Source organism: Lynx rufus, unplaced genomic scaffold (genome assembly GCF_022079265.1).
Source record: "Lynx rufus isolate CCGP_SWC_20201006 ecotype Redwood Valley unplaced genomic scaffold, mLynRuf1.p SCAF_2, whole genome shotgun sequence".
Classification (NCBI taxonomy): Eukaryota; Metazoa; Chordata; class Mammalia; order Carnivora; family Felidae; genus Lynx; species Lynx rufus.
In genome coordinates this window covers 113,776,657-113,791,474 of record NW_025814834.1, presented here as the reverse complement: position 1 = coordinate 113,791,474, position 14,818 = coordinate 113,776,657, and the positions used below count along the sequence as shown (strand labels likewise).

The following is a 14,818-nucleotide window of genomic DNA, read 5'->3' as shown; positions in this document are numbered from 1 at the left end:
AGAGCATGAGCATGGGAGGGGCAGAGAGAGGAGACACAGAATCTGAAGCAGGCTCTAGGCTCTGAGCTGTCAGCACAGGGCCCAAAACGGGGCTCGGGCCCACAAACTGAGAGATCATGACCTGAGCCAAAGTTGGATGCCTAACCAACTGAGCCACCCAGGCAGCCCTAAAAACTGAATATTAGCCATGTTACTCACCCTTGATGGCTGGATCTCATGGTGCATAGGATAAAAGCATGGTGCATATGCTCTCCATGGTGCATAGGATAAAAGCCAAGACCCTCCCTGTGACCTCAGGCAGAGTACAGTCTGCCCTGCCCATTTCCCAGCTTCATCCAGCTGCTCTGGCCACCTGGGCCTGCTTTCAGAGTTTTAAACATTCTTCCTCCTTTGCTCCTCAAGGCCTTTCTGCAGGATGTTCCCTCTGCCTGGAATATGCTTCCCACGTCTTTTGCCTGGTTGTCTTCAGCTGTCTTTTAGATCTTGGTTAAAATAGCACATCCGTGAATCAGAGTTGATTAAATAAAGTACATGGTATGGTTCTTGTTCTCGTGGAATTTGCAAGTTCATTTTAGAGATGAAGAACTCGGTCCAGGGTCTTGGTGTCACTGAGAACTGTCTTAAAGAATGATGTACATAAATTATGGAATTAAAAACTAGACTCAGTGTTCCATTTAGGAAACTTAGATGTAAATATATAGCTAAGATGTCTCAAAAACATAAATACTTCATTTAAATAAGTAGTAGCTCACAGTTGACCACCATTGGAGTCCTGAATCTTAAAGAAGTTTTCAACCTCACTGGGGAGTTGCAAGACCAAGCAAGCACCAGAATGAGCAGCCAGTGATCCCTGAGTGTTATATACAAGAAGGCACCAAACCAGGAAAGGGACAGGCCTACTTTGTCCTTTGGGGAGGGATGTGGCATGTGGTAGAGGATTCTTTCTCAGGTTTCATGCTGGGATCCACTTAGGGGGTCTTTAGCCAGAGAGTTACAGAGCAGAGTGTACATTTTTGCAGCTGGGAACCTGGACATATTTGGCCTCTGCCCTTAGGCAATGACAGTGCCAGCATCTGGCTTTCCAGATAAATTCCATTCTGTCCCTGAGAACTGTCATGGAAGGAGACTGCTCAGCTTGTCTCCAGTTGGACAGTGAGGCCTCTGACCCCTCAGGGTGTTCCCACCCATGTCACATATGGGCCTCACATTTCCAGAGAGTCAGGCTCTGATAAAATATTTTAATGTGGAATGTGACCAGATTGAACATACACTGGATTTCACATGATTGCTCCAGTGTTTTGCAAGTCTCTCATTCATTATTCTGGACATTACTGCTTATTGTCCCATCAATGTGCCAAAGTATTAAATGAACTCAAGAAATAGGTTTGGCAACATCAGTGACACTGAGTGTAGCCATCTTTAGCAGTGACTGCTATTCTGAGAGGCTATTTTCCAAGTTCAGAATGTGGTGAAATTTCTGGTTCTTCATGAGTTTAAATCAGTTCACTGAATTGAGAAATAAGAAATCAGCAGTTTTATTGATAGAGATCGATATCAAATGAACCACCTTAGTTCTTGTAGTTGCAAATTCTGCACACAGTGAAGTAATCTTTGTCATGCTTACTTGAAATTATTTCCAAAAGTGTGTTAATAAAAATATTTTTCTAACATAGAATAGAGATCTCATAATAAAATATCTCCAAGATTTCTTGTCATAGAAAGTATATGACCTTCAATTATAATTTTTCTGAATTTGTGTAAGCTGCACTTTGGTTTTTAATCTCCATTTTCATTGTGCTTTCAAAATTCTTCATAAGAGCACATTTAGTATTTGATTTTTAAGTTTCCCATGAAGAAGAGTTTGGGTGTTGGTTCACAGAATGTCTGTTGTGGTTAAGAGCACATGACCAGAATCAGACAGGCTTGGTTTCAAATCTTAGTTCTGTCGCTTACCACATGTGTGACCTGGGCCAATTGACTGACTCTTTTCGACCTTATTCTCTCTCCTTTGTAAAATGGAAGTTATGTCTCTTATATGGTTATAGGTGAAGAACTCACCTGGTTAGGTAGATGCAACCATGACTCAAATCTGGGTTCTCCAACTCCAGAGTCCAAATATTAACCACTATGCAGTGTAAAGAAAATTCATCAGAGCTAAGGAAGGACTTGTCTCAGCCACAGAGGACTGTGGTGAGTGAAAATGGGATTTGCAGGTATAGGGTAGGAAAGGCTTGGGTGCATGACACCTCATAGGAGGCAGAAAGGTAACTTGAAGCACTGTCCCACTGTCCAGGATGCTGTCACCAAGAGCTGAGCTGCTGCCAGAGCCAAGTCCAGGTTCTGTGGTTTTCCCTGGCATAGAACTTTCTCCTATCTTCCAGCCAAAAGTCCCAAGTGTCCCCCTGTAGGGGAGGAAGTGCTCCCCATGAGTGGGAGTAGGGTTGAGGCCAGTCAGCTTGTCCCTGTGAGCCCCTGCAGTGGCAGCTTTGTCACCACTTCTCATCTTCAGCTTTAATGTTGTCACCTGGGCTGTGAGGCAGCCCCTCTCTTCACCTCCAGGTCTTCATGTCTAAGCATTTGAGAGACTCCGAAGCTGACCCTGGTCAGCTCATAACTGTCAAGCAGCTTTCTGAAGGTAGCTGCAAAGCTTCCTGGGAAGTGGGTCTGAAAGGCAAGCAGGCTGACAGAGCCACTTGCCTTCACAACTGTGGTGTACGTCCCTCACAGGCTGTGCACCAGGGGCGGGGGTGGGGAGTGAATTCAGATGCTCCCTATGGAGAAGTCCTTATGAAAAGCCAAAGAGGGACACCTGGGGGGCTCAGTTGGTTAAGCTGCTGACTTTGGCTCAGGTCATGATCTCACAGTTGGTGGGTTCAACACCCATGTCACATGCCATGTGATGACAACTCAGAGTCTGGAGTCTGCTCAGATTCTGTGTCTCCCTCTCTCTCTGCCCCTCTCCTGCTCTCTCTTTCTCTCTCTGTCTCAAAAATAAACATTTAACAAAGTTTTTTTAAGAAGAAAAAAAAAAGAAAGTCAAAGAAACCATCCCCAAACTCTCTCTTCTAGTCTTTCCTTCACCAGACTGATAGGACTGACCCACAGGTCACTCACCACTCCCAGCTGCTGGCACAGACTGAGCTGTGAGCTGGGTACCTGTGAAGACACAGCAAGGGAGAGTCTGGGGAAGTTTGCAGGTGCTCTTGGACATCACCTTCTTTTGGTCTGGTCTTGGGGGTCTCCAAGCTCACCCCAAAGGCCACATGTTTAAAACTAGAGCCTTGCTTCCCTTTTTCAAACCAGCTCTTAGCACAAGCCCCTTCCTCACCTTCACTCCACTCCCACTTCCTTACCGTTTCCCACTTTTCTTTGTCTGGATCAGTATTTACTGTTTCCTCATTGTTGATGACTTCTCTCTCTTTATTCAGTTGCCAAATCCTAGCATTTCTGCCTTTGAAAGGTCCTTATAACCTTACCTCTCTTTTTCATGACTTTGACTGCAGTTTCCATCTGGATCTTATCTCCACAGACTCAGACCACTTTAGTGGCCCTTTGTGAATCTTCTCTGCTCAAAGCTTCTCTCCTAATTTATTCTGTCCTCCACTTAGATATCAGATATTAGATATCTTAGACCACCAAATAGCTCTTCGTTGATCTCAGAGTAAGGCCATACTCCCTAGCAATGCAAAAATGGTCAAGTTAACACTCCTATGTGGCTTCCCCCTCCCATACCAGGACAGACATCAATAGTCAACCACAACACCCTTTCCCATTGAACTCAGACTGGGCATTCATCTGGATGGAACTCTGGATGGCATTCCAGGCATCAATGCCTCTCAGTTAAGATGTGCATAGAAGGTGATACCTGGCTGCTCTCCAGCCCATCATGTGTTGTGTCTATCTAATCTGTCTGATCCTGGCCTCATGCCTGCCTCCTCTCTTTTGCCTTCTACCATGATGCTGTCTCTCTTCTCAGTGCTCAAGCTCAACATGCACCATTAGATACTCAGCTGTGCCTTGCTGATGGTCTCTGTGTAGACCAACTCTTACTTCCTCAGACAGATGCAATAGCCATGAAGGACAGTGTATGTGTCTCCCCTTCCAACTGATGAGCTACTCCATCCAGCCCAGGATACAGGCTTGGGTTTCCCTTTGAGTTTTGTCTCTTAGATGAAGGCAGGAACTTATTTGTTGAATCCTTTCCTCCACCACTTGAAAGAGCGATGATACTTCCCCCGTGAGGATGGGTGCTATTTGTAGAGTGCCTGGGCATAGAAATGGGAATCTGACTTGGCCAGGTAAACTCTGAGATGATGCTTGGTTGAGTTGAGAGATCACAGACACAATAGAATCAGACCCCAGTCTGTCCTCATTTAGGCTCCTACTATGTGACTTTAGGCATGTGACTTAACTTCTCTGGGATCAGTTGTCTATGGAGCAATGAGCAGCCCTGGGGCAGTGAGTCTGGGTGGGGCCATCCCATCTCCCTCTCTCTTACCTCTGAAAGGATCCAAGTTTAGATGTCAGAGTTCAGCTCCAAAGCAACTATGTAAGCAGGGATAGGCAGAGGTCTTCTAGAACCATAGGCCTCCATCTTGGATACTAAGTGCCTCCTGTTTTCCTTCACAGCAGCCTGGGGCACTGGCAGCATGGAGCTGAAGAGAGGAAAGACCTTCATCAAATCCAGCCTGCAGATTTCCCATGAGAAACCCCCAGACCCAGCAGCCACTGCTCCAGTCAGGGAGGATGCAGGTCCCTGGTCAGTCTCACCAGGAGGGCAACAGCGGCCCTACAGTGAGAGAGCCCCACAGGTTAGTCCCAACGCCCAAGGATATGACAGATGCCCCAACAAGGGAGCGAAACCAGAACCCGAGGTGGGGGCTACAGCCTTCTGTGGGGCCACCTTCAAACTGGTACGAAAGAGCAAGACTCATGACAGTGTGCCTGGGGCTGGCAGGGTGAGTGCCACCACAGGGCACCTGGTGGGCAGCGCGAGTTTCCCAGGACCCTCTAGCAGCCAGCGCATGATTGACTACCGCCACTTTGTGCCCCAGATGCCCTTCGTGCCAGCTGTGGCCAAGAGCATACCAAGGAAGAGGATCTCCCTGAAACGACCTAAGAAGTGCTTTCGGAACCTATTCCACATTCGCAGAAACAAGACTGAGAACTTGGCCTCACTGGTAACCAAGAGGGAGAGCCTGTCCTCGCCTGGAGGCCCATCAGAGGCTGGAGGGCAGACAGACACAGGCTTCTTTCCCTTTGGTGAAGGACTGGGGCCAGATGGCCTATGTCAAGACCTATCTGACAGCGAGCTCCTGCCCGACTCTTCCTTTGACCTCTGTAGGGCCCTGTGTGAGGATGTGGCCTCACTCAAGAGCTTTGACTCTCTCACAGGCTGTGGGGAGATCTTTGCAGATGAAAGTTCCGTGCCATCCCTGGAACTGAACGAGAGCCTGGAGAGCCCAACTCAGGTATCACAGGCCCTTGAAAACAAAGTTCTTAGGGGCCCCTTCCAGGGCAGCATGGAACAGCTGGCATCACCTGCCCAAAATGAGATGTCTGACTTTGCCAAGTTCTGGGACAGTGTGAATCGCTCTGTGAGACAGCAGCATAGCACCCTACTGGGCCCATGGCTGGGGAGTCCCCAGGGGACAGATACAGACCGACCCAGGCTGGATACAGCTGGGCTTGCTGAGCTCCCCCTGTGTCCTTGCAGGGACCCCCACAGTGGCTCCAAAGCCAGCTCCATAGACACAGGTACCCCCAAGAGTGAACAGCCAGAATCTGTGTCCACAAGTGATGAAGGCTACTATGACTCCTTCTCACCTGGCCTCGAGGAGGATAAGAAGGAGGCTTCGAGCCCAGGCACACCTGCAGCTGCCTTCCCCCGGGATAGCTACAGTGGAGATGCCCTCTATGAGCTCTTCTATGACCCCAGCGAGGGCCCTGTTGGCCCAAGCCTGGATGATGACTTGTGTGTGTCTGAGAGTCTGTCAGGGCCAGCACTAGGAGCACCACTGTCCATGTGCAGCTTCCATGTGGGGGCAGAGGAGAACTTGGCCCCAACACCAGGTCCAGACCTGCTCAGCCAGAGCTTTTTGCAAAGCTCCTGGAAGGGCAAAGAGTGTCTGCTAAAGCTCTGTGACACTGAGCTTGCCATCACCATGGGCATTATCAATTGGCTTCGCCGTAGCCCTGAGCTCCGCACCCCGCCTGCCTCAGCCCCTGGGGATACTGCAACCTCACCCAGGGGACAGACAGAGAAACTGGAAGCTGGCTCTGAGCAAAAGAGCCCAGGTCCAGTGAAGCTGGAGGTCAGGGGGCCTGGGGCTTCAGATGCAGGTAGGACCATTGTGGGCTCAGTACCCAGCAGGCGGGAGCTGTGGGCACATTCGCTTACCAAGGGCCTACTTGCTGGAGAGAGCAAGGTCCTAGCAGGGCCTGAGCAGGTAACTAGCTCTCTGTCCAGGGACCCATCTCTGGAGTGTGTGCAGGTCTCTGGGGAAGGAGGGACACAAGGCTGCTATGAAGGCTTGTTCTCCCCTGTGGGGTCTGCAACCTCTGCAACAACAGACACTTGCAGCAAAAACAAAGTCTCAAACCTTTGGCCTAGCTCCCAGGAGCCCAGACCACCTGGGAATGTGGAGTATTTCCGAGGTTCTTGGAGGCCTGGTCCTGGGGAAAGCACCCTCGATGTAGAGCCCACCCTGACAGGCTGTGCGGCCCAGGTTGCAGCCCTGCAGATCCAACCAGACTGCCAACCCCCTACTAAACAGCCCCCAAGGCAGGACATGAGCAGTGGGCTCTGCAGGCAACCTCAAACCAGGGGCCCTGAAATTCTGCAGCAGAAACAGCCTAACAGCTTCCCTAGCGCGGCAGTTTCATGTGGCCTGCCCTCCCTGGGTAGTCCACTACACAGCTCACAGGACCAGAGGTGCCCAGGCCATGTTCTTGACCTCAGCCAGCTCAGGGTGGAGCACACCAGGATGGATGCCCAGTCTCGTGCCTCTGTGGAGGACCAGCCCCTGTAGCTCAACTCAAGGGCTGTGGAGCAGGGGCACACAGGGGCCAGCTGGGCTTATAACCCCTCTTGGCCCTGCTACCCAGCTGAGACCCTGGGGCAAATTGCCAGGAATCCTGGACTTCACTTCCAAAAACCAGCACGAGTGAACCCCCTCTGCAAGTGTCCCAGAAAACTTCCTGGACCATAAGGGCCTCCCCTGAAACCAGCTGGAAGTAGGGGCCCTAAGCCATCCATGTTTGAGCCTCACGTGTAGCATGGACCCCCAGTCACCAGGAACTGCATCTTTGTGGCCACATTCAAGAGAACTTAAGACCCAACTTTCCATCTTTGTCCCTGATGTAAGGACTATTGGGGGCTAGGAGGTGGCAGGACACAAGCAAGTGGAGCAGAGCATTTTAATATGGAGGCATCTATGCCTGAACCCACCAGTTCAGCCAGGCCAGATACTGGGTAACCTAAGGCCAAGGACAGCTGAAAAGCTGCCATTGCTCTCAAAGTGTGCCTCACTGATTTCCCCACAGAGAAATGAAGACTCAAAACCCAGTTGGCTGTGAAGTGGCCACACCTGGCTTCTCCTTATACAGCATGTCATAGAGAGGAACTCAGGCTTGGAACTGATGGGGAGATAACAGAACATCCTATAAATCGGAGGTAGAGGGAGCCATGAAGTCTGCATAGGTGGTTGAGAATAATAATGTGTGATCCAAGGCTTACGGGTGGGATGCAGAGAATGGGATACAGGCAGGATAGGGGGCCAAGGATGAGCTCAGGAATGCCCACTGGCCCCACACAAGCCTGATCTCTACCTCCAGGACAAGCAGCCACAATGTGCTGGGGCCCTGAAGGACTTCTCATGGGAGTAAGAAGCAGGACAGGTCTCATCTCAGTAAGAGCCTTGAATCAGCAGACACCATGTGTTACTGTGCAACCTTGCCAGGGCTAGCCAAGCCCTGAAGATCCTGTGGGTGTTGGTGAGTTCTCAATTACAAATCAGCCCGATAATTTCCCCAAACTTTCACTCTCTAAATGAAGCCAAGGATGGCAAAATATTCTTAGGGAAGAAGTTGATTGATTCTTCGCAACTCTGCCATTCTCATCCCTCCACACTGTCAGCATCCTTGCCTCCCCCTTCAGGAAAACTTACCTTGGAATGAAGCTGCAACTCTCTCATCTTCCCAAAACCCACAACAACATGCACAATACCAACTGTCCATAATCTTGGAGTGAAAGGTGGCCCACATCTTCAGGAAGGGCAGGTGTCAGGATATTGGGTACAGCAACAGACCACACATCAAGGTTCTCTGTGATAAGATCCTACCTCACCTGACATGCTGCAGTGAGATGTAAAGGATGGCCACCACAGATACGAACCTGTTTCTAGAGGAAAGGTCATCAGAAAGGGATAGGTTAAGTGGGGATAGGGGAGAAATGCCAACCATAGGGATGCAGTCTGATAGCTGATCACCGGCTGGGGCCTCTCCTGATTGTCTGAGGCTTCATTTCAGGATAGAAAATGCTCTGCCCTCATTAACAACTGCTTACTGGAGCCTACTGTGTGCTCCTATAGGCTGCTGACCAGGCCTATCCAGACCTTGGACACTGAGGAAAGACAGGGCCAGTCTTCCTGGGAAATCACACATGATGCTTCCTCTCAGGACCTCCCCAAATGATTAGTGTTATTGAACTGTGCTGGGAACAGGTTACATGTGGAATAGTTTATCTCATCCCTGCATCAACCTGGATATAATTGTTGTCATCATTTTTCAGATATGGAGACCAAGGCACAGAGTGCTGATGTGACTTGCCCATGGATGCACACAGCTAGTGTGTGGGGTTGATGGGGTTTGAATCCCACACTTTGACTCCTAAGGCCCAGCTCTTCACGAGGTTCTAGAACTTCTCTTGCTGAGCTCCTGCAGCAAACACCTCTTTCAAAGCCTCCACTCCTCCCTTCTTTCAGGGCACAGATGTCTGAGCACCGTCTGGGTGCCAGCCACATGTCCCCCTGTAAGCAGGCTGAGTATCTCATTCAGTCATGGCCCTTATCACTTTGTACTGCACCTGAGCAGAGCAAGTGCTCAGTGCATATTTACTTGTTCAAATAATGAAATATCAAAAGGTTGCTTGTGGCTTTCTGATTTTTTAATTAAATGTGAGTCTTGTGTCTGGAGAGTAGCAGAGTTAAGGTTTTACCTTGGCAGAAGCTCTGATGGAACATTTCCTTGATGTGATGTGGTGACTGGTGGTGATGGAGGCAAATCCAGCCAGCTCCAAGAGCGCTGGGAGAGGCAGGAACTGAGGAGGTTCAGGCACAGTCAGGAGGGGCCTAGGGTCAAGATGACAGGACAAAAGTAGACCCAGGACCCAGAGATTATGGTGAGGGTAGTCTACAGTGACACACAGCAGGGCAGGACAGACAAGGAACAGGTCCTGCCTCCTGAGAGAAACCCCCAACCCAGTGGCTCTCACTCTGGGAAGCATCTTAAGCAATCCTGACACCCTAGAAATTCTCATTCTCAGCAATGTTGGGGAAAGTCCCAGCAGTGGCCTGTTAGGCACCTTGCTGGGAGAATGGATGAGGCACTTCCCTTTCTCTTGTGTCCAGAGGGTCTGAGGAAGCCAAAGACCATCTCTCTCCACATCCCACCCCTTAGGCTGCCCTCCCTTGCAAGAGGGGTCCAGGCAGTGCCCGTCTGTCAGGGTTCTGCAGGCCTCAAGGATGTTCTCCAGGTGATCCATGGAGAGCATAGGATCGAACTGCAGGGCCAGCTCCTGGGTTGAGTGCCTAGCCCAGTGTTGGGAGTAGCAGAGGCCTATGAGGCATTTTCAGAATTCCGGTCATTTTTTACTCTCTCATTCACATGGCTATAGAGGTTATAGGAGCTTGTTTCTCCCATATAAAGTAAAATCCTGAGAAGTACATCTAGTTGTTGCAGCCCATAAATATTCCACAGAGTCTGACTCACCTAGGGTCATACAGTGGCAAGTAGAGAGCTGGGGTTCACCCTGGGGCCTGTGAACTATGCCTTTCAAACATCCAGTCTTCCAGGGTTGCATGGGGAAATGGGAGGTGCTGGGAGGAGGCCAGGCAGCCTCCAAGCCTGCCCTAAATGTGGTGGTGGCCTGGACCTACAGCAGAGTAACCTGGAGTACACCAGGGGGCAAGAAAGAGAACAGGGGGAAGGTGATGAAAACAGGTAAAGACCAGCACATGCTAAGGAAGAGCCTGTGAACTACATCAGGGGATACTTCTTACCTTTCCTGGTTTCTTATTTTATTTTACTTTTTATGGAATGGGGATAAATAAGCAGGATACAGAACTCAAAAGACACAGAAGAGAAGACAATAAAAAGTAAGTCTCTTTCCTTCTTTTATCCTTCTGTTGTTTTGATTACAAAATTTATTCCCATTTACTACAAACAATCCAAACAAAGTGCTGAGCCTCCACTTCCTGGAGCTTCTTGAACACTGGGTATGTCCTCAGACCCTTTTTATGCCCATGAAATAAACACACATGAATGTTAATCTTTTTTACTGCACAGTGCATCACAGACATCTTCTTAGCAGGTGCCAGCAGCAGGCAGTTTCTCCATTCTCTTGAACAATTCCACAGCAATCTCCTATAGGTAACAATTAATTTAGATATTCTCCTGTTGATGGCTATTAAAGTTATTTTGATTTTTGCTGTTAAAAAACAATGCATTGGTCACTTCTTTATTCTCCTAAGTCTTCTTTATTAAAGTCCTCTTAAAAACTATAAAAATGAAACTTAACAATGAAAAGATACATTTAAAAAGTGAACAATACATCCTGTTTCCTGTACTCACCCCCTGCCCAGCTGTCCTGAGGCCTTGATGTTAATGCTCTGGGCTCCATGGTGATACACACATATCACACACACCCATATTTAGGAAGGGAAAGGTGGTTTTTTGTTATTACATGTAAGACGTTGAAAACTGCCATCCCCATCCTTACAACAAGAAAAAGCTGGACAAACTGAAAGTCAATGACTATTCATGACCAGAGAACAGAGCAAACAACTTCCTTGAAATATGGAGAAACAGGTGCATCCAGAGAAATATAGCAACCAAGACCTGGAGCAGAAGCTACGAAATGACAAAAACTGTTAGGAAGAGATAAAAAGTAATTTTGACAAATTGTTCCAGGCTGAGCAAGAAGCTGGAAGGCTGGACAGTAAAAAGGGGCTATGCTTTCATAGCCTTTTTCCTCTAGGAACGTTTTCAGGGTGAGGACAGAGAAAGATCTTCTCATAGGCCTGGCAGAGGGAGAGGAAAAGTAGCTACTATGAAACCCTCCAGACCATTCTCCCTAATAGGTCTACCTCACATGGGAAGGACTTCTCCAGAGGGCGATTCTGAAACTTTTCCAAGCTGAAGGAAAAGAACTCCACCCCACTCCAGTCCTCTCCAACCTTCCTTTCCCATGTGTGAATAAATAAGTAAATAAGTAAAGTAAGTGACAGTCAATTGGAAGAGGGACTTCAAGAAAACAGATTGGAAACAGTAGGAGAGAGACTAAATCTTCTTAAGGTCTAACCCCACCCCCAAAGTACAAGCCCACAAAGGACTGAGACATACTTAGAAGCTTAGGTGTAAAGGAACATCCCTTCCCTCCCCACCCTACCCACTCACCCTATCAACACACTAATAAGCATCCAGTAATAACAGTGAATCACAGCCAGAAGAGTTACAAGATAAAGATTCCATCTAAGGACCAGAACAAAGGGAAGCAGAAGCAGGAGGAGGAGGGGGGAGGGGAAGAAGAAGATGGAGGAAGAGTAGGAGAAGGAGAAGTGGGGAGGGGGAAGAGGAGGAGAAGGATGGGGAAGAGGGAGAAGGAGAGGAGGGGGAAGATGAGGAGCAGGAGGATGAGGATGAGAAGGGAGGAAAAAGTAAGCTCACTAGAGTAATATGAAGCTCTTGTGCCTTTAGCTGCGACTAATATTAACACAGACCAACTCTTAGCTAGATTAATGTAAATCCTTACACTAAAAGCCTATTTGCCTCAGTACATATTACTCTATACAATATGTCCTGCTTTCAACACAAAGTTATAAAGTTCAAGAAGAAACAAACTTTGAAGGACAAAGCTATCATCAGAACTGGACTCACAGATGTTGGAATTATCAGATAAATATTATAAAATAAGTACGATTAATATGTTAAGAACTCTAATGAGAAAAAGTAGACAACATGTAATAACCAGTGGTAATAACAACTTACAAGAATAATTTTAAGAAATAAATAAAAAGAAAATGCTTGAAATCAAAAGTACTGGCACAGAAATGAAGAATTCCTTTGATGGGCTCATCACAGACTCAACATGGAGGATCAGGGAACTTTATTTAAAAATACCTTGAGACAAATAAAAATGAAACTCAGCATACCAAAACTTATGGAATGCAGAGTAAGCAATATGAGAGAAATTTATATCTGTAATGCATACATTAAAAAAAGAAAGATCTCAAATCAATAATCTGATTTTATACCTTAAGAAATGAGAAAAAGGAGGAAAAACTAACTCAAAGCCAGCAGAAGGAAGGAAATAATAAAGCTTAGAGTAGAGATAAATAAAATGGAGAATATAAAAACAATTGCAAAGTCAACAAAACCAAAAGTTGGTTCTTTGAAAAGATGAACTAAATTGACAAATGTTTACCTAGATTGAAAACAAAAGAAAGACTCAAAGTACTAAAATCAGGGATGAAAGTAGGAATGTTACTACCATTTTACAAAAATAAAAAAGATTATAAAAGAATGCTATGAACATTTATATGTCAATTAATGGGATAATCTAGATGAAATGGACAAATCCTTAGAAACATACATCCAACAAAACTAAGTCAATAAAGAGACTTATGAACAATAGAATAGATCATTGAAACATGCAGCTGGTTATTTGAAAACATCAACAAAATTGATAACACTTTAGGCAGACTCATCAAAGAAAAAAAAAGAGTGAAGACTCAAATAAAATCAGAAATAAAGAAGGAAAAAATAACAACTGACACCACAGAAATACAAAGGATTTTAAGAGAATAGTATGAAAAATTATATGTCAACAATTGGACAACCTAGAAGAAATGGATAAATTCCTAGAAACTTATAACCTTCCAAAACTGAATTGGGAAGAAATAGAAAATTTGAACAGGCCAGTCCTAGCAATGAAATTGAAATAATAAAAAATAAAACAAAGCAAAAATAATAAAAATAACAAAAAAACAAAACAAAACAAAAAACCCTACAACAAAAAAAAGTCCAGGACAAGATAGCTTCACAAATGAATTCTACCAAACATTTGAAAAATTAATACTTATTCTTCTTAAACTATTCCAAAAAATGGAAAAAGAAGGAACATTTCCAAATTTATTCTATGAGGCCAACATTACCCTGATACCAAAGCAAGATAAAGACACTAAAAAAACCACAAAACTACAGGCCAATATCTCTGATAAACATATATGCAAAAATCCTCAGCAAAATATTAGCAAACCAAATCCAACAGTACATTAAAAAAATCATTCACCATGATCAAGTGGGATTTATTCTAGGGATGCAAAGATGGTTCAATATTTGAACAAATCAATTAATATGATCATCACATCAATAAGAGAAAGGATAAAAACCACATGATCATTTCAATGGATGCAAATATTTTCATCCTTTCAAATAGATTTCAAAATCTATTTTGGCAAAGTACAATATCCAGTCATGATAAAAACTCAACAAACTAGCCTTAGAGGGCACATATCTCAATATAATGAGGCCATATGTGGAAAACCACAGCTAACACCATACCCAATGGTGAAAAACTGAGAGCTTTTCGTATAAGATGAGGAACAAGACAAGGATGTTCACTATCACAACTTTTATTCAATATAGTACTAGAAGTCCTAGCCACAGCAATCAGACAAGGAAAAGAAATAAATGGCATCCAAATTGGTAAGAAAAAAGCAAAACTGTCACTATTTTCAGATGACATGATACTATACATAGAAAACCCTAAAGATTCCACCAAAAAACTACTAGAACTGATGGGGTGCCTGGGTGGCTTAGTCAGTTGAGCATCCGACTTTGGCTCGGATCACGATCTCACAGTTCATGGGTTCGAGCCCCACATTGGGCTCTGTGCTGACAGCTCAGAGCTTGGAGTCTGCTTCAGATTCTGTGTCTCCCTCTCTCTCTTTTCCTCCCCTGCTCATGCTCTGTCTCTCTCAAAAATAAATAAAGATTAAAAAAATTAAAAAAAACTACTAGAACTGATAAATGAGTTCAGTAATGTTTCAGGATACAAAATCAAAGTACAGAAAACAGTTGCATTTCTATACATTAATAATGAAGTAGCAGGAAAAATTAATAAAACAATCCTATTTATAATTTCACCAAAAATAATAAAATATGTATAAGTAAACTTGACCAAGGAGGTGACAAAACTTGACTCCAAGAACTATAAAGCTTGATGAAAGAAATTAAATATGACACAAACAAATGGAAAGATATTCCATGCTCATGGATTGGGAAATTATTATTAAAATGTACATATTTCTAAATCTATCTACAGGTTTAATGCAATCTTTATGAAATACCAACAGCATTTTCCACAGAAAATGCTAGTTCTATTATTAGAACTAATAATCCTAAAATTTGTTTGGTACCAGGAAAGACCATAAATAGCTAAAGCAATCTTGAAAAAGAAGAATAAAGCTGGAGGTATGACAATCCCAGATTTCAAGGTATAGTAAGCTGTAGTAATCAAAACAGTACAGGACCAGCA

General features: G+C 45.4%; 1 protein-coding gene across 1 annotated transcript; it reads left to right on the top strand.

Annotated features, from left to right (window-relative positions):
* Nucleotides 1-4,649: 4,649 nt before the first annotated feature.
* On the top strand, nucleotides 4,650-7,031 carry AMER3 (APC membrane recruitment protein 3). The gene has a single exon (XM_047083031.1). It carries the CDS (start codon nucleotides 4,650-4,652, stop codon nucleotides 7,029-7,031), a length of 2,382 nt encoding a protein of 793 aa, XP_046938987.1.
* Nucleotides 7,032-14,818: the final 7,787 nt, after the last annotated feature.